The sequence below is a fragment of the Azolla caroliniana genome, unplaced genomic scaffold (assembly GCF_043228905.1).
Source record: "Azolla caroliniana isolate FFs.n. ecotype wild unplaced genomic scaffold, voAzoCaro1.0.p SCAF_10, whole genome shotgun sequence".
Lineage (NCBI taxonomy): Eukaryota > Viridiplantae > Streptophyta > Polypodiopsida > Salviniales > Salviniaceae > Azolla > Azolla caroliniana.
Window position 1 is genome coordinate 7776633 of NW_028230445.1, and position 18484 is coordinate 7795116.

An 18484-nucleotide genomic window follows, 5' to 3' on the forward strand; every position below is an offset into this window, starting at 1 on the left:
TTCAGAAATATATCATTGAGACTTACTAATTTGATTGCTTTGAACTTGAACAAAGTTGGGTGTTAAATATCGACATCATCGTTGTGTGGAATTTAATCTCTAGAAGTGGAGGCATACTTTATAAGGAAGTTCGCTTTAGCGGATCTTTGCTTTTTCAAAAAATGGATTCTTCTTTGACTATATAATCTACCTCCAGATATTTGATGAGTTCTGAAAACTACAGTATCTTGCAGACAAGAGTCAGCAAAACAAAAAAATGAAATGCATTTTGTGGTATACGACACAGCATTCTTAGGCAGGCAGCCCATCTCAGTTTCTTGCTTCGGAGTCCTGTCTTTCAAGCAATTCTCTGATCAGAAATTCTTCTGAAACCTCTGTTTCCTGCTTTAAAGACTTCAACTTTCGATAACCCAAATCAGTGCCAAAAATCCTGCATTGGCGAGGGAATATTATGCTAGCTATTACTCACGATTAAATCCCAAAACAATTAAAAAGCACAAAGCCAATAATTCTGCATCACAGGGGTATATTAAGCGAACTACATAAAGGGGTATATTAAGCTAGCTATTAAAGTTTATACCTTGAAACAGTTTTAAAACAAAAATGTTCAGCAATTTCAATATACCAGTCCATATAAGTGAATGTGGATGAGTAGTTCCCAGATTTTGTATACAGAAGTCGATGATGGTAGTCATGGAAATCAGCTCTGCACAAAATTTATTGTATTAGACATATTACATTACTGACAGAAATAAGATACTGTAAGTTATGCACTCGTTATAATCGTAATCAATATTCATCCTAGAGTTTTTACTTTTTGTACCACTTCGGCAAACTTCCATAAGCAAAAAGCTGTTAAATTAGAAATACCCTTACTATACCAGGCTAGCATGAAACTTACTGTTAAATTAATATCTTTGAAAGGCTAGCACGTGACTAATGAGGCCAAAAGATATGTCTTTGTGCCACTGTACCTATGAGAAAACGTATCCTCCTATGGGCAAAATTTTAACTGTACCTCTGAGAAATGAAACAGGTGAAGTATCATATTAACTTTTGCAAATGCCAAAAAGCCCCGACGTTATGAACATAAACTGGGAAAGCAAGGATTAGGAATTAGATGTTAATATTCTCAATGGAAAGCTGTCTGATAATTCATACATGATACTGATCCATGATAGCTGCTAAGTATTCCAAGTCTCCTGCGAGAGGATCTGTGAATCTATGGGCATATAGAGCATCCCAGCCGAAATGTTCTATCAAACTGGCATAGAAGGAAACTGTTGTATTGTCACTGGGTAGTACCTGTGACGAAATATTTAGTCTAAACATTGATAATCTCCGTAATCCATATTATGTTGGGTAGTGGCAGGTGTTGTATTCCTCTATCTCAAGCCTCTGTAAAGATTCTATATATTGCTGATCACGGTGATCCAAGGTATGTTGTGTAGCGGCAGGTGTAGTATTCCTGAACATTCTAAACTGGTAATCTGTAAAGATTCTAAATATTGCTGGTAATCCATTATATGTTGTGTATCGGCAAGGGTTGTATTCCTCTATCTCAGGCATCTGTGAAGGTTCTAAATATTGCTGATCACGGTGATCCAAGGTATGTTGTGTAGTGGCAGGTGTAGTAACCTGCATCTCAAGCCTCTGCCATATGTAAAATATCCTCTCTTCATCTATGTACAGACCAATATCCACATCCAGCTTGTGTGATAGCGGGCACAATTCAGCAATAACACACCTAACGTCATCAGATAAGTGGACATCCATGAAGGTAGGGTGGCATATGAACCACCTCTGACTCCATAAATTTCATCCATCCCAAACTCCTACGAGGGGGGTAGGGGTGATAACCATGTCCTGCCATCCAACTGGGTAAGGTCCTCGTGATAACCCAACCAATTTTTGAGTCAGAGAAGGATACTTATATTGAATTCAACAAACTTGAGATGGATGTCAAGGTTTTCACACAGCCCTACTTTGGCCCCACAAGGTTGCAGCATCAGAAATAATTTGCACACTACCTAAGAAATAATTTGCACACTACCTAAGCCTTCAATAGCCCCAGTTCCACGTCTGCAGCCCCTTCTACACCCCCCAGTAATCATGTAATGTCTGAAATATTGTTGGTTGATCTATGTTACAACAAGATTGGTGGTCACCGTACATAGATGTAAGCATGCATCTACTATGTATCTTGAAAAAGTTCTCTAGTATAATATGGTCTTAGAAGTTCACATTCTATCTATTTCATTTATAATAATCAAAGTATGTATATTCATTATCAAAAGCTCATCCCATTGTACCCAACAAATAGCAATTCCACGGATGAAAGAAAATGGGTTCATTGCATCACAGTGAGAAAAATGATCAGTGATAAGTTAACCCCTAGGGACATTTTAGATACTGAAGCGATGACCCAATAGTTTGGCCCAAAAAAACGAGAGGCATGTGCATATTCAACATCCCTTTGTATATGTGCAACTTCGTAGCAGCATTAGTCAAGCCTGATTAGTTTGGTTATCCTGTGAGCACTTGGATTTCTGGATCATGGTTTTCTTTAGTTCAGGCTACGAAGACTTCTATTAAGAAGGCATTGCACGAAATCCATTTCTTGTAATTTTACAAGGTTATCAGCCAGAACCTCATTATCTGTTGAAGAACCTTTTACTTACATCCTTGCAATCACATATGCTTTTGCAACTTTATTATAATCAAAGTTTGGTTGGACATGGATTTACTTCATATTACCATAGTCAATAGGTTTCATGGAGAGACAAACACAAATGCATAAATGGAAATACCATACAGAAAGACCAGAAAAGTATACCCGCCATAAAGTGGAAATATCTTTGAAAGACTCCACGGAAAATCATAGCCACAATGAGCTTCAACAGTCTCCAGAACTCTCAATACCATCCAAAGCCAAAGTGTCAAAAGATGAGGTCCTGTTATTGCTGGTCCAAAGAAGGTTGCAAATCCAAGGAAAAGTATCTCAGCGGGATGGGCATACTCGGATGTCAGTCCAAAAGGAGTTGCATATCTGCATAGTTCATAAGAATAAGACTAAATCATATTTAAATTACTTAATGAAGTATTCCACCATGTTTGGAATCTCACTCATGATGTACACTATGCACATGCTTGTAAAGCCATTTGGTATGCAGTATTCTATGACCCCAATAAAATATGAAGTCTTCAAGAATAAAATATGATATAATCTGGAAAGCAACGATTTTCCTGCCAAAATAATGACAGGATATCAAGGTGAGGTTGAGTCATTTTGAGAAATCCCCACTTAGATGACATAAAATTTGAAGTTATGCTTACCACGAAGGTAGCGGCAATGTAGATGACATTCCCATCCTCTTAAACACAGGATATGCGAGCATCATTAATGGCAGATTTACGCAGGTATGATAAATCAATAATCGAGTGATGCACTTCTCTTGAGCTGCTGATGTATTCATTTTATTCTGAACATTTGCGGAGAAAGATAAAATAAGTATATCCTTACAAACAAGAAGTTTGTCTTCAGACAAGTTACATTGCTTATTAACTTTTAAACCAGCTGCCTATTACAGGCATGAATGTAAATGTATACATGCATTGGACTCACTTTGCTGAAATTGATATGCGGAGAAGAGTGGGATCCCAAGAGGAATAACTAGAAAGTATTGAAAACTAGAATGCTGACAACATTAATGTAACTAACTGATGAAAAGCCCCATCGATTAGGTGAGTTGGGCAATGATATTTCCCACAGGAAAAACAAAACACAACATGCATGAAGCACCAAGAATTGGATCTATTGGATGAAGAGCTTGAGCATGTGTTTGGATATCCCTAGCCACAGCGTTGGCCCTTGCCTGAATACTTCTAAAAATGCAGATTTCCATGACAAAATGCAAATCCAAGAGGCTTTTATTATTGCATTGGCAAGTGATATTGATGAGAACGTATCTTGATGCACACATTCTTCTACCGGTGCATTGATAAGCGAAACTAGTAAGGATGTATCTTAATGGACACCTCAACCAATGGCTAGTCAAGAAAGTGAGGATACTAATGCCATTGCTTTGATGTGGAGATGGTTTAATCAATCAGATATGCAGATTTTTCATGGCTCCGTACAGATTTGCATATTACGCAGTTTGTTAATAAGGTCAATATATCATGCATGAAAATGCAGATGTCAGATGGTATATTGTTGCACCATTATTTGTGATGATGGATTGAAACTTGGTGCAGAGCCATCATGAATTTCTTTCTTTTGTATGGTAATGTTGCCTCTATGAGGTTACATCTAGAGAATATAAATCTAGTGAATTTATCTTCAGACACCTTACTGAAATTATCCTTGAGTGGATGCTGAAAATGTAATTTCAATATGCACTAATAACCAATGGCATTAGTGAGGTAAAAGTTGGACATTTTCCACAAGATGTACATGTCATCACTCGAATGGGGTCATTGGTAAAAATAATTGTATTATGAAACTAATTAATGATCATAAAAAAACCATAATTTCACATGGCATTGTTTGGGTCCCTTCATAAGAAAAACTGTTTCTTTGTCTACTATTCATTATGTCAAGAAATTTCTAGGATGCTACATCTAGGCAGTGCTTGAGAAAGCTTATGGTTCATGAAAAGTTCATGAAAACGGAAGGTTTTTATATCCTTTGAGAAATTGAGGTGACTCATATAATATGGCCGTTCTTCTTTTGGGAAAGATTCAAGAACAACAGTTAAAGCATGCATTTAAATATGGAAGATTATGCCGCCACATTATCGGTACTGGCCAGTGAGAAAGCCTATGGTTCATGAAAACGTCATGAAAAAGGAAGCTTTCTATCCATTGAGGATTCAAGCTGACCCATATTATATGGTCATTTTCTTTTGGTAAAGATTCAAGAATAATAGACAAAGTATGCATTTATACATGGAAGCTTATATCTTCATATGATAGTAAGGAGCCAGCTAGTAGACATGATACATGGTTTAGTGCTATTGAGCTGAAGTTATTACCATTTAGTAGGCTCATGATTGTATGATCAAGAATCCAAGGAATGTGATAGGTAATGAAGGAGATAGTTGTTGGGGTATAGGCCTATTTATAAAGGCCAAAAGTCACTTATCACTTTTCGTTTTTGGGCCAAGTTCAGTGTGAGCTTGGCAAACCCTAAATGGGTCATATAAAACATAAGTTAAAAACTTTTGGATCTCACTTCTAAAGGTGAGCTCCTCCAACTATCTCTCTCTCTATCTTTTCAGCCATCGCTCTACTGCTACACCTAAAGCCCTGAGTGTTCCTCGGCCCTATTGACAATTTCTGACCCTTTCAATAGTGGCCACAAGAATACGTGTTTTAAGTTTATTGAACTCAAGATAGTCCCATGTAATGAGCTCAATATTGAAAGATCAGGAAACTAAGAAGTATGCAAGATAGTGAGACCTCAAAAGTACAAGAGATAAAATACTTACATCTGGTAAAGAAGAACATGGACATAATTGCATGTTGTGAGATATATGGTTCATCCCACATGGAAAGAAAAGAATGTGAAGGTGAGTGACAATCTTGAGAGAGTACTCAGATGATGATTTAGCGTTGTAATATGTTCTCATTGATTACTCAAAAGAAATGTAAGGCAGAAAGTGGTACTTCTTCAACCACACTTTCTCAAGGCATAGTAGTCTTTTGATGTGAGAGAAAGGGGCACATCTCTCATAGATAAATTGTCTCTTTTCCTTCTTAGACACAAATGCCTGTTTTCATACATACAAACTTGAGGTTATTCCAAAAATAAAACAAAGCAGATATGATTGAATGGAGATAGCATTGAAAAAGTTGACGAGAAGGATGACGGTCAGCTCCTCCAGTTACAAGGGTCGCAAAATGATGATGACCACAGGTGGCCATTAGCATTTGGCAATATAACTCAGGTTTTTACCTTGGCAGGGTGCTATTCTACCACTAGAACACCAGAGAACATTTAGAGAGAGCGGCAAATTCACATGGGATACATTGCATGAATGAGGAACACAAACAATGATGAGACTATCCCTTCTTGTGATGAAATCAAACTCATGCAAGAAAATGGTATGGGAAAGAGCAAAAGGAGAAGGAAATGGGATGAATTCCTTCATATCTTATAGATGACCAACTTTTCTTCAGCCACATTGAGACTTCATAATGAGATAAGTGGGCTAACTTGTGAATTTTTGAGGCTGGCATTTTCATTGATGGACAGGGAGGTTCATAAGCGATGATGAGAAGAACTCTGAAGAGACTTTGAGGCTCTATAGTCAAAGCATCATACTTTTGGCATCTGTTTTTGTTTGCCACCAAAGTCCAATTCCCTTCCACTTATGTGGATTGCACATTTGGCTTGACTGATTAGTTCTTATTTTGTCATTTTCATTCTTTATCTAATCTCAAATTTTGACAATTCTAAAGATGACAGGAAACACTTCATATGGTATGAGTCAGTAATTCTTAATCATAAAATTCCTGTATTTAAAATAACTTTCCTCAAAGACCATTGGGATACCATTTTGCATACTAAGGTTGCTGAATTTGATAATGAGGAATTTCTATTCATTGACAACAATGCAGAAGCGAGACTTGATGAAATTTGTGAATCATATCAGAAGAGTTTCCACTAATATTTTGCAATTGAAACTTTTAAACCCGTTTGGTTTGTTTCCACAATCTAGCCTGTGCTCATGTTTCAAGCCTTTGGCTTGATTGAATGGTTTCATTTAATCATTTTAACACAGCTTAACAAGGTGAAGAGCATAATGCCTCGGTTTTTCCAGAATGTGTGGTTCTTTTCATGCCAATTATAGCATATGTTGCATTTTTTTAGTGTGTCACGCATTATATTATGCATGACATTTTTTTGGTAGCCTAAATTGCATGTTCAGTGTCCTATGGTTGTTGTAGGAGAATTAACTATTTTTCTGCTTAAGTGTAGCTATTCTAAGAAATAATTCCATTTGATGAAGTTCGTCTCTATGTTGAAATTAAGCACACTATATATATCACAAAACAGATATTTATTTGCTAATAGTGGGTTACATAGCCAAGGCTTGCAAACACACAATTTGCATTGATCAAGAGGTCTCCAGATTGATCCAGGATACATTCCATCAAATAATAAAAGAAAAAGTGAAAAGATGCAATAGTCAATGAATCGCTTCTTCCAAAATAAGAAAGGACAAAAAGCATGTTAGAGCTGAGATATTAACATTGAAAATGCAATTGTTTGATGTCAAGTCAAGAGTAAAGCACGAGAATGTAGTTATTTTATTAGAAGACACGGTTTTGTCATAGCTATGTCAGGATTGTTTCGTAAACGCACCTGGATTTTGTATTTCTGGAGGCCACACATTTCCATAAAAAGGTATGGTAAACCTGACAAGAAGAAGACACTCTCATGGAGAATGAAACTTCCAATAGATGCAAGCTGAAATTCTGTGAAATTGTCGGTCAGGTACTACAACATTACCAATACAACAAATTAGAGTCACGGATTATCGAACATACAACAATTTGAAAGAAAACATGGTAGATTAAAAACATAGAACACAAACACAGAAACACAACCACAGTGGCTACTTGTAAAGCACTTCTTAAGCAGCATGCACAACAATAACTTGAAAGTTAAAGTATTAATGCCAAGAACATGCATCACGAATCCAGGGAGATCTCCAAGGTGTTCATTTAAAAAATTTAGCAAATGTAAGAAGTATAACATAAAAAAAGTAGCAAGAAAGAGCCATGGGAGCTTGTAGATTGAGCAAAATCTTGATGATAAATTGAAAGTTACCAGAAAACAACTTGAAATATACAAAAACTAAGCCAATAATATAGTACCATGAGCCATCATAGCCAAAACAGATCATGTTATCAATGCACTCTTTGTCAACCAGCAATAAAACTAGATAAAAATGCCATGATCCTATGTTTGGAAAGAAAAGGAAGCAATCAGAAAGCTGCAAGAGAAGTACCAAACAATTAAACTAGAAAAAAAGGAAATTTGCAAGGAAAAGGGATCGAGGGAGAAAACGAGATATTCGCAAGTGAAACGAAACATAAAGAGCTTTGCATGAAGCGACATGGATGAGTGAAACCCTGGGGAGAGGGATGCATCTTTCTTGACGAATGACGGAGAATTAGGAAGGAAAGTAAGGGGTGAGAAAGATATTTGCAGATAGAGACGCGTATGAAACGGGGAAGAAGAAGAAGAAGAAAGCGCATGAAAACGATGAAAAGGTCCCCCGGGGAGGGGTACAAATCAACGTTTTAAAAAACGCACAGAAACAAGCACAGACAGAGAGAGAGGAAGAGAGAATGGCATTGCATTGCATACCTGCCAAGCTTGTTCGAGGGCCAACGTGGCCGCCATAGCCAGGGCGGGGGAGGGTAACACTGGCTCTTTCCCTTGCCTTCTTCCTTCTTCTTCGCCTTTCCTTCCTTCGATATATTTTCCTGAAGCGATCTTTCTCTTCCTTCTTCTCTCTGTATGTATGTATCTGCAGGCAACAAAAAGCGACAGAGAAAGAGAGAGCGGAGGGGGCAAAAATATAAATACTGAGAATATATTTCGTTTTCCTATTTCCTTTTGTTCAAAAACTCTCCATCAAGGCTACATACATTTGTATAACAAATAAATAAATAAATAAATATTTATTTATTTATTTATTTATTTATTTATTTATTTATTTATTTATCTATTTATTTATTTATTTATTTATTTATTTATCTATTTATTTATTTTATTTACTATACAAATGTAGGTAGGCTTTTGTGGATGGGGATGGAAGGCCTCACTAATTTTAGCATATGAATCAAAAATCAAATCTTTTTTGCATCCATCCATCCACATGTAGTGTACCCACCACCACCTCTTGACGCCTCGACTCGTCACGTGCTCCCTGCGGCTGCCATCTCGAAAATCGAAAACTCGTGTTTGTTTCCCTATCGTTTCACATCTCCATATCAACCACACCTGCGTCTAATCTAGCCGAGTCGTTTCACAAAAGCCATTAGCAATGCTCCGCTTGTTCATTGGCATGTGCAGTGCCCCTATTACGGATCGAACTAATGATGAGCCAAATAATAAGAGAACACAGAGAAGAATAGATTAAGGGTCCTTAACCACACCAACTACCCCCAAGCGAATGCAATGCAGTGAGGCAAATATATAAAATACCATCAATGCCCCACACCATTGAATATTGTCCCTTGGTTGTTGAAATAACAAATCCGAAGAAGAGAGTTTAGCTTCACTAACAAAGTCTCCACGAGTGTCTTTAGATGTTGTAATGAAGAGGGTAGCCAGTTTCCTCTATATAGTTGAACACCTAAGGCTCTCGTACCACCACATGTTCTCACATGTCATAGGTCCTTATGGGTTTGTCCTAGTTCCTAGGATAATTAAATTTCCAATTTTCATATCCTTAATCCATTAAGTTTAGCCACAAAATTCATTTGTAAAGGTTACGTATAACAATGCAAAGGCAACTTCCGCTCGAAAGCACCAAGTTCGCTTTTTCAAGCAATTCAAGTGCCAACGAACCTAAAAATGAAAATGTGTGGGTTCAAACAAAATGAATGGGGCATTCAAAAAAACATTATTACAATTAATGAGAAAGTGCATACTTGGATGCTTAATATGTTCTTGTGTGTGTTATCCTCATCAACCGCCCCTCTCAAGGTCCCAATACATCTAACTCGCTCCTAACAAAATATGGCGATTTGGTTTATTCGTTCGAAAAGAGGACATGAATTGTTTGGCTAACAAGTAGCCTTACCACTGTCCTATTGAAATGAAGAAGAGCCTTCTCATTCGTGTGGGCCAATCTATGAACTTTTCAAGCCTAGGATCAAGCTCCTCAAAAGTTACGTTGTTGAGAACCCCAAAAAAGACTACATCTACCATTCCAATCTCTTGTCAAGGTACTCATCTTGTTTCTCAAGAAGCCATATGGATCATTCTATCTTTGAGTTGCCATCGTCAGCTAAATCACTTAACCACCATGAATCTATATCCCTTACTTTTTATTAAGAGCTTCTAAGCCACCTTATGAGATAGTCTTCTCTAAGACCAGCCTACACGACACCTAAAACATAGTTCACATCGAGCAATGACGAGTGAAAAACTAAAATGCAAACCTACAATGAGCATGTCAAATACATGGTAATGTCATTTGGACTTACAAACACATCAATCATCTTTTAGTACAGGGTGAATGTCATTTTCTGAGAATAAATGGACCAGTTCACCCATTTGAACATCTTGGTCTTCACACAAACTTCACATTACACATACATATGTTTGCTTCATCCTTATCAAGCTCCACAAACACAAGTATGTTACACTAGTCCCTTAGTGATACCACAAGGACATCCAATGAGATGTAATTGAACCACAAAAACTCCAAAATAACATAGTTTTGGACTGTGGTTGGTATGTTTCTCTCATTTCTAATGGTTTCAAACAAAATATAGTGAAAACTATCGCCTTTGTGTTCTCAATATACACTCTTGAATTTCAATACATTCAGACTACCTTTTCCATAACAGTTATTTTGCAAAATGTTTGCAAGAAATGACCATAAGCATAATATGATCATATTTATGAGAAGCAAAACCTTAAGCAAAACCTGCAATTGGTGAATATCCAGTTGGAAAAGTGTACTAACAAAAATGGTTTAAATGAAATAAGTTTAGAATTATCACATTTAGAGTTTCCAAACCTTTCATAGAAGCTGGAACCACTGTCGAAAGGCTAATATCCTCTTGGAAAAGTATATGGACTGGCCATGTTATTCCATACATTTGAAATGAAACTTTCAGTATTCCAATTAAAGAAATTGAGACACTGTTGAAAGTACAAAATGGCCATTCTTATGTGCACATTTTGGAAGCCCTTCTAAAACATACGAAAACCCAATATACATGTTATCTTGTAAATGTTGATCAACACCTGTCCATCACAAAAGTCACCTAAAACACCAATGTATGGTCGGTCAATCATGATGGTAGCAAAGTTGGAGCAACTTCCATTGATTGACCAACCAATGTCAACATCTTCTACTAAGGCTCCGCAACAAATTCAAAAGTGAATCCTCTGTTTCACTAAAAGCCATTGCACAATGCATACTTGAAGTTATATCAGGGTTCTTAAGAAAACAACTTCTGGTTCAAGTCTTCAGATGCATTGAAGTCGTCTCCTGTTCCTATATCTATAAGAACAAAAAAATCAAATAGCTTTTTAGGGAACAGCAAACTTACCATTTACTACAACATTAATTTATTCTGACATTAGAATGTACTGGATAGAAACTATCACTCATAAAAAATAAATAAAGATGAGTAATAACAAGAAGAAAATCCACTAAAATGTTTAGCAGGACTGAGAGATTGTAGACAAAGAAAAGTAAATGTGGCAACAAGAAATCTTCAAATATTTTTTACATATTGTACATTACCTCATAAACGTACATATATAGATCAAGATATTAACAGATAATGATATATAAACATGCACACATCTACAAATGCGTAAATATATCATATATCCACTGCATATAGCCCCCATCTCAGTCAACTCACTTGCCCCCACCATCCTTCCAATCCACCATTTCACGTATAAACATGCACACGTCTACGAATGCGTAAATATATCAGAGGTTTTGACTTGTTCACATGTCATGCGGTGCTGCATGTGGCCCATATCTCCGTCAGCTCACTTGTCCCCATCATCGTTCCAATCCAATCCACCATTTCATATATAGACATGCACACATCTACCATACACATAGTTTTTTGATTTCTTATGTCATGCGCTGTGTATGGCCCATCCCTGTCAGCTCACTTATTCCCATCCTCATTACACCATTTCATGTTACTATCTAGTATTAGTTATACATGGCTCTCCATGATACACATTATACCTCCATATTTTTAAATGAAATAATAGATGCAGCTCTATGGTATCTACCTGACCATCAATGAGTGGAAATCAAAGAATGTTTCCCATAACATTCCATACCCAAGCATTTACACATGGACATTAATGTGGATGACAAGAGAACAAAAAATACTAATATCTCAGAACAAGTGAATATAACTGAGACGTACATTTAGAATTTATACCAACATCCAATTTGAGATGTTATTAGCTGGTTTAAGATTTTATTTGCATCTAGTCATGAACAAATTTCTACATTTCAGCTGTTTCTGGAAGTTTTTCCAGGATACAGCTCTTCCTTCCCCAATCTCATTGTCTTCCTAAACTTGTCCCATTCCTAAGTCCCAGGCAGTCCTAAACTGCACTACATCAACTATGGACTTGTCCATAAATAACCAGCTTATTACAGCAAATTACTCATTACCACTGGTAATGGTTTCCTCTGCGCATATGTTTGGAAGATCTTCCCACATATGCAGATACCCTAGGTTTTTTGCTTCTAGCTTAAATGTTTTGAAGATGAACTTACATATTTTGCTGCCACAGCACCATTACCATCTCTTACATGTATGTAAGCTATTCCCACTTCTCTTAACAACATTCCACCATTTAGAGAGAGTTTTTCTCAGGGTACTAGAGCAGGCTCTGATAGACCCCCTGGATGCACGTGCTTCAAATCGAGTTTGCAGGATTTGTGCTTTGCAGTAAAGTTTCAGTCAGTCTCCTTTAGGTTGCATAGAACTTGTTGAGGCTGCAAGGATCTTGAAAGACTTTATCAATGATTGGCCCATCTAGGGGTCAGCAAACCTATGAGAATAGACTTTTTATCCGATCATTTTTCTCCCATACATTCAGCTAGTTTTTGTATTGTTTAAACTATTGATAGTTTAAGCTGTGACAGGCCCTTGCCATTGCATGAAGAATCCAATTGTCTTCTGCTCTTTAGCAAACACCATTTTAAGTAACTTGTCCATCTCTATTGATGCATGCCTTGGTTGGGTTGCCAATTGAAAGAAGCTTGGTGATCTTTGGTAGATTTTCTACTCGTGATTATGACTTGTCAGTAGGTTCAGTTGTTCATCGATCATTTCCAGAATTCTGATAGTCATGAAAAATGGTGTCAAGTCTTGGCATTACCAGTTTGTACTACCCTCCCTCCATACAAGCTGCAGCATATCTTACATAAATTTAGGATTATGTATTGTAAATCAGTGTGTATGCATAGTACATATTCTCTCAGCTCTATTCTGTAATTTCTTACCTTTCTCAATGTTTCATTCATTGTCTTCAAGTAACATCTAATTTTAGAGAGATGAATAGCAATCTACGATATTTACCATAAAATTCAATAACTTGCCAGCTTCAATTTAGCCATCCCAATGTGATAAAAATTGGCACTTTCTTTACATTACATTCATGTCCATCCATACAAGGTATAGAACGCATTCCATCAATCCATACAAGGTAAGGTACGATATAGAGAGGTGCACAAAATCATGACAAATAATGTGTTCTGCTTTCTACATCAATCTAACAACATCCATGCATGGAAAGACACCATAATAGGAGGGGAGGGAGCCTCACATCCACGGCATCCATGTAAAATCAGCAGCCAATTAGACAGGAGATGAAAGCATAGCATCTACAATATCTACATGACATCACGCCTACAGGTTATAGCAAAATGTAGCACATTAGAAGGGGAGAAAATAGTTCACAACTATGGATTCCAAGGTTCAAGAGTTACTTACAAATGACCTGCTTAATGTAACTACATATAAGCGATACGTTTTATGCTTATCAGTACAAAATATCAAGTTCGTTTTGAATAGCTCATTAAGAGCCTTTTCCAAGCATTGAAATTCTCTAGCTGTCATTGAGTAGTACGCAATGCCCTTGGTATAACCACGTTGAAGGGTATGGAAGCCCTTTTCTATGGGGTGGCTCTACTTCAAATTTCAATAATAGCGCAGTTATCTTGGAAAAAATATAACTCCTTGGTTTACATGTAAATAATTATAGAATCACGAAACGGTTTGTTTGTATACTGCCATCTTTTTACACCTATTTGAGATCAAGTAGGGCAGCAGCTTTATATCATGAAGACTAAATTTGCACTGTTTTTCATGAAATAGATATATTTTTGCCTAATTGAAGCTCATATTACTGACAAACTACAATAAGGAACACATCAGCAAGAGCATATACTAACAACACACTAGACACAGAAAGGAATCTAGTAGCTTGGAGGTACCTGATTGTAACTGATCATTCCACTCTTGGATCACCTGCATTAGTAAAAAGGCAAATTAAAGAAGATAATATATTTCATCTTCAAATTATCTAATCTTTGATCGTTGGAATATTCACCTTCATGAATGAGCAGTATATATCATCATCAGCATCACACGAAATTGGCGCACCAGTTCGAGCATACATGCGCCGAGCTACTGCTCGATTGCCAATCAGAACCTCTTTTGTCTTGTCAATGAGATCCTATGTCAGAAAAGTTAAATTAAGATAGAGAAGTGAGAAATATCAATTTTTAAAAACGATAATGAAAAACAAGGTATGTCTACTAAAGCTGGACTGATTTGAGTACTTTTTTGGTAACCATAAGTTTGAGGAAGTACAAAAAAATCAAAACGTGGTAATCATATTAAAAAAACAGTACCAAAAATCAAATATTACTAGCTCAAAAAAACAAGTTGAGGACTTGTTCAGAGGCTACACGATTGAGGAGTATAATGATCAAAATATAGTAATCAAAACTGCAAAAAATATATTTTGGAATTAAAATATGGCAAAAGCAAGCTGTGTATTTGATGGCATATAAGATTTAGTGCGAGATAATTTAATTTCAAAAGCAGTATAAAAAATCAAATATGGCTACTAAATTTAAAAATTTCCCAAAGCATATTATGTACTTGCTTGGTAGCTAGAAGATTAAAAAGTACAATGGATTCAAAAACTAGTAGAGTTTTCGGGCTACAATATTCTTTCTAGATATGGCAAACAGAACTCAAAAGGAGCAGTAAATTAAAATTAACCTCTACTGAAATTCAAGAAACTAACTGAGAACGTACTTGCTTGGCATCCATAAGCTTTTCACAGTCATGTTCAATCTGTGGAAGTTCATCTTGAATTTTCTTGATGCGTATTAGAAGCTTAAATGGATCCACCTGCCAAATCCATGAAAAAAAATTCAAGTTAAAACATAACAATAGGAAACCATGGGTATAGAGCGGAAAAATATACATCACGCAGCACAAAAAGATAAAGGAAGACAAGTTCATGAAAACGGACAAACCTGCTTTCCACTGAATTCTGTCTCTAGTTTTCCTTGCACATACTGTAGGAATGTGGTAAGAGGAAGAGCGGGTAGAAGGAAAAAAAAAACACGAAGTCAAGATCGTTATGAGAGAAAGGAAACGAAGCCAAAACGTTCAGAGATGCGAAATAAAAATAAAAATGCAAGAAACGAAGTAGGAAATGAGGAGGAGGAGATCATACGGAGAGGTCATTCTTGGCTTTGATGAAGATCTGCTCGAGGCTGTCGATGGCGATGGCGGATGTCTTCATCAAAGTTACAGTTGAGGGGAGTGCAACGTATTCTTCGTTTGCCGCCACAAAAATCGCCGAAGGATCTCCCGAGTAATGATCATACTATACTATACTGTACTGTACTGTAAACACCGGAGAAAGCACGCAGAAACAGAGAAGGAGGAGCCCGCAGAGAAACACAGAGACAGAGAGACGAAGCACATTCAAAAATTTCCCCCCCCCCCAAAAAAGTTTTCTCTCTGCTTTTTTTTTTTCCTTTTTTAAAACACTTTATTCACTTCACTTTTTTTCTTTTTCCTTTTTCTTTTATTTTAGATAAAACAACATTGGACGGTCCCGATCGTCTAGAATTTTCCGAGACGAGTTCAGGGCCGTCCAAGCCCTAGATTCACGAACTCTCACTATTTAATGTTTATGTATCAAATAGTGACGAGGCACTCACCACTCGTTCCGACCGGTCAAGTCAAGTCAGGTTGGGTCAATTCTGGTCGGGTCAGGGCAGGGCAGCTCAGACGGCCATTTGTTCGAAACTAAACGATCTCTCTCTAAGTAATGTACATAATGTAAACACTCGAGAGTCGAGACTCGTTCTGTCATGTCAGGTCCGGTCAAGTTAGGTCAAATGCACTTAAAATATTTCATATTAAGAAAGAGTGTGCAATGTGCATAGAAGGTTCTTAGCATCTATCATCAAATGCACTTAAAATATTTCATATGATTTCTGGCATACAAATTCACTAATTCAATGTGGGATGAAAGGTCCTCATGTAAAGTTGGTTCTCAAACACGTGCACAACACACCTCATGCCAATTCTAGAGTTATTTACAGACACTTAAATCATTTGGAACAAATTGGTATTGTTAGAGCTAGATCCTAATGTCAACATAGGATAAGGAAATATAAATAGATAAGAGAGGAGAGGAGAGTGAGAAAGAAGGGTGTCGACCCACCCGGCCGAAGGGATCGAGACGGACTCGAGCCTCGATCGACATCCCATACCACCGTCGTGGCATCAAGTCGCACCTGGTACTGGCGCGCTCGCTTCAAGAGTTGAGCACCATGAGGACAGAGTCTTGACGTAGTCGATAATGTGTCAAATGAGGGTAGTTAGGCCTCATATTTATAACCAGACCTAAGGCCCCCGTGCAAGTTCACACTTGGCCTTTATGGGTTGTCTCAGTCCCAACTATTAAAAGTAATCCTTCCCTTCTTTACACTCTTGTTTAACCCTTACACTTTATCCACATATATAGAATACTACGGTACAATCTTACCACGGGATATTATATGGTCATGCCCGTAACAGGTATAACTAATGACATCCCTATAAAACTTTAATGGCATAATTAATGGCCCTCAACAAAAAAGTCATTTGGTTTGAGTTTAAAAAGAAATTCTTATAATATATCTTATTTATACTTATCAAATATGTGCGTATATGTTTTATTCAATTCTTTAGAGCACCAACAAATGTTACATCTTAGATCAAAGCTAATCTATGCTTCAATGGTAGCGACACCAACTTCAAGGCCTGCACAAACACCAACACCTGCTTCTGTTACCGATTAGGAACACGGTCTACAGTCAGTCCTTCGACCTAGACCTCAAAGTGATTGTGTTGCAGCAAATGGTATCGTCGTAGCATAATACTTAGTGGGATACCTCCCGTATCCTAGTAGCGTATAAGGGAGACGGCTACTACCGAACTCCTTAGACAATGGACTAGCAACCACACTGTTACTCACGCCTACACTCTTACGACTACGCTACGCCACCCAAGAATCACAGACACACAGTAGATTAACCACAGATACACACAGGAATCGGAGAAGATAGAACTCTATTAAAATACGCCTTTTACATTCAAAATTACATGCTACCTCTATCAAAGGTTTTCTGCCCTTTATATACGTAGGGTCTTTTAGTCGTTCACGCTTCCCACGTGAACCATTTACATGCGTTACAATATTACTCTATTCTATATTACTGCGCTCTTGTCCGTCGGTTACTATTCCGGCGGACAACACCTGGCACGCCTGTGGGACAGTGCCATGGCATGTCGAACCCACCCCTTTAATGTTCCTCCAAAATGGCCCTGATGTTTGGTTCTGCTACGGTGTCCGAGTCCGGGGACGGCGTAGGGCCCGTAGGTGCGTCGTTGTGTGGTTCCCTTGCTTGGTCGGGAGGGCTTCCCATGGTGTCGTTGGCGTCCTGTGTGGGAGGTCCGGGTTCTACTGGCTCTTCTTGGGCTATTGGTATTGGTTCAGCCATCCACGGGCTTGCGGTAGGTCGTGGCTCTGTTTCGTCCGTCATTTCCTCCGTGATGTTGGTCGTCGGTGTATGCTCTAGAGAGTGGGGTTGCGGTTCCTCTTAGTCTGAAACGTCCTCCGTGATGTCGGACGTAAGCGTATGCTCCGGTGGGTGAGGTTCCTCTTGGTCGGTGGTTTCGTTGTTTGGTATTGCGGGGGACTCCGCTCGCCATTCTGTGCTGTTCACCGTAGTGGTAATTTCTGGTGACATGGCCTAAGGTTCCTCTTGTTCGGCAGTATCCGAAATTGGTATCGCGATGGATTCCTTGTTTGTTCGTGTGCTGCCGGCTTGCATGTTCTAGTAAAACATGTCCTCTTGACTTTCGCCAAAATCATCTAGTAGTTGCACGAGTTCCTCGGAATGTTGGTCCGCTAGCGTGCGATAGTCCTGCGTTAGGTCCTCGCGTACTGCCGCAATGCTTTCCTCATTGAGTTTGTAGAACCCTAGGCCGTCTTTCCTTCGGTTCTCCTAGTCCGCCTGGTACGTATGCAATTCCGCCGCTTGTGCAGCCCACGCCATCCATCCTTTGTCTAGCGCCGATTTTAATTGCGCAGTAAACCTCTCCCGATTCGTTTGCAGAAGGATGCAAACGTTGTCTGTTATGGCTTGGCAACGGTTGC

At 38.0% G+C, this 18484-nt stretch overlaps 2 protein-coding genes across 3 annotated transcripts; both read right to left on the minus strand.

Annotated features, from left to right (window-relative positions):
* LOC147858910 (methylsterol monooxygenase 2-2-like) lies at positions 1-8517 on the minus strand. Its single transcript, XM_087325665.1, has 7 exons — positions 8384-8517; positions 7373-7507; positions 3337-3482; positions 3127-3246; positions 2837-3049; positions 626-706; positions 1-430 (listed from the first exon to the last, which is right to left on the minus strand). Exons 1-7 carry the CDS (start codon positions 8417-8419, stop codon positions 310-312), a joined length of 852 nt encoding a protein of 283 aa, XP_087181791.1. The 5' UTR covers positions 8420-8517; the 3' UTR covers positions 1-309.
* A 2209-nt stretch (positions 8518-10726) lies between these two features.
* LOC147858911 (spindle/kinetochore-associated protein) lies at positions 10727-15738 on the minus strand. 2 transcript variants are annotated; one of them, XM_087325351.1, is made up of 6 exons: positions 15503-15738; positions 15300-15341; positions 15076-15174; positions 14360-14485; positions 14244-14277; positions 10727-11261 (listed from the first exon to the last, which is right to left on the minus strand). In XM_087325351.1, exons 1-6 carry the CDS (start codon positions 15569-15571, stop codon positions 11200-11202), a joined length of 432 nt encoding a protein of 143 aa, XP_087181477.1. In that variant the 5' UTR covers positions 15572-15738; the 3' UTR covers positions 10727-11199. The 2 variants fall into 2 exon arrangements, with proteins under 2 accessions (XP_087181477.1, XP_087181478.1); XM_087325352.1 differs by having other exon boundaries at positions 15076-15171; positions 15503-15727.
* Between the last annotated feature and the right edge of the window lie 2746 nt (positions 15739-18484).

Coding starts and splice junctions, on each gene's coding strand:
- LOC147858911 (XM_087325351.1), bottom strand. CDS start 15,571: ATGAAGACATCCGCCATCGCCATCGACAGCCTCGAGCAGATCTTCATC. Junction 15,175..15,299: donor CAGAATTCAGTGGAAAGCAG/GTTTGTCCGTTT, acceptor TCATGGATTTGG/CAGGTGGATCCATTTAAGCT. Junction 14,486..15,075: donor AGCTTATGGATGCCAAGCAA/GTACGTTCTCAG, acceptor TTTCTGACATAG/GATCTCATTGACAAGACAAA.
- LOC147858910 (XM_087325665.1), bottom strand. CDS start 8,419: ATGGCGGCCACGTTGGCCCTCGAACAAGCTTGGCAG. Junction 3,483..7,372: donor TCCAGAAATACAAAATCCAG/GTGCGTTTACGA, acceptor GCAAATGTTCAG/AATAAAATGAATACATCAGC. Junction 431..625: donor ACATTCACTTATATGGACTG/GTATATTGAAAT, acceptor TCGCCAATGCAG/GATTTTTGGCACTGATTTGG.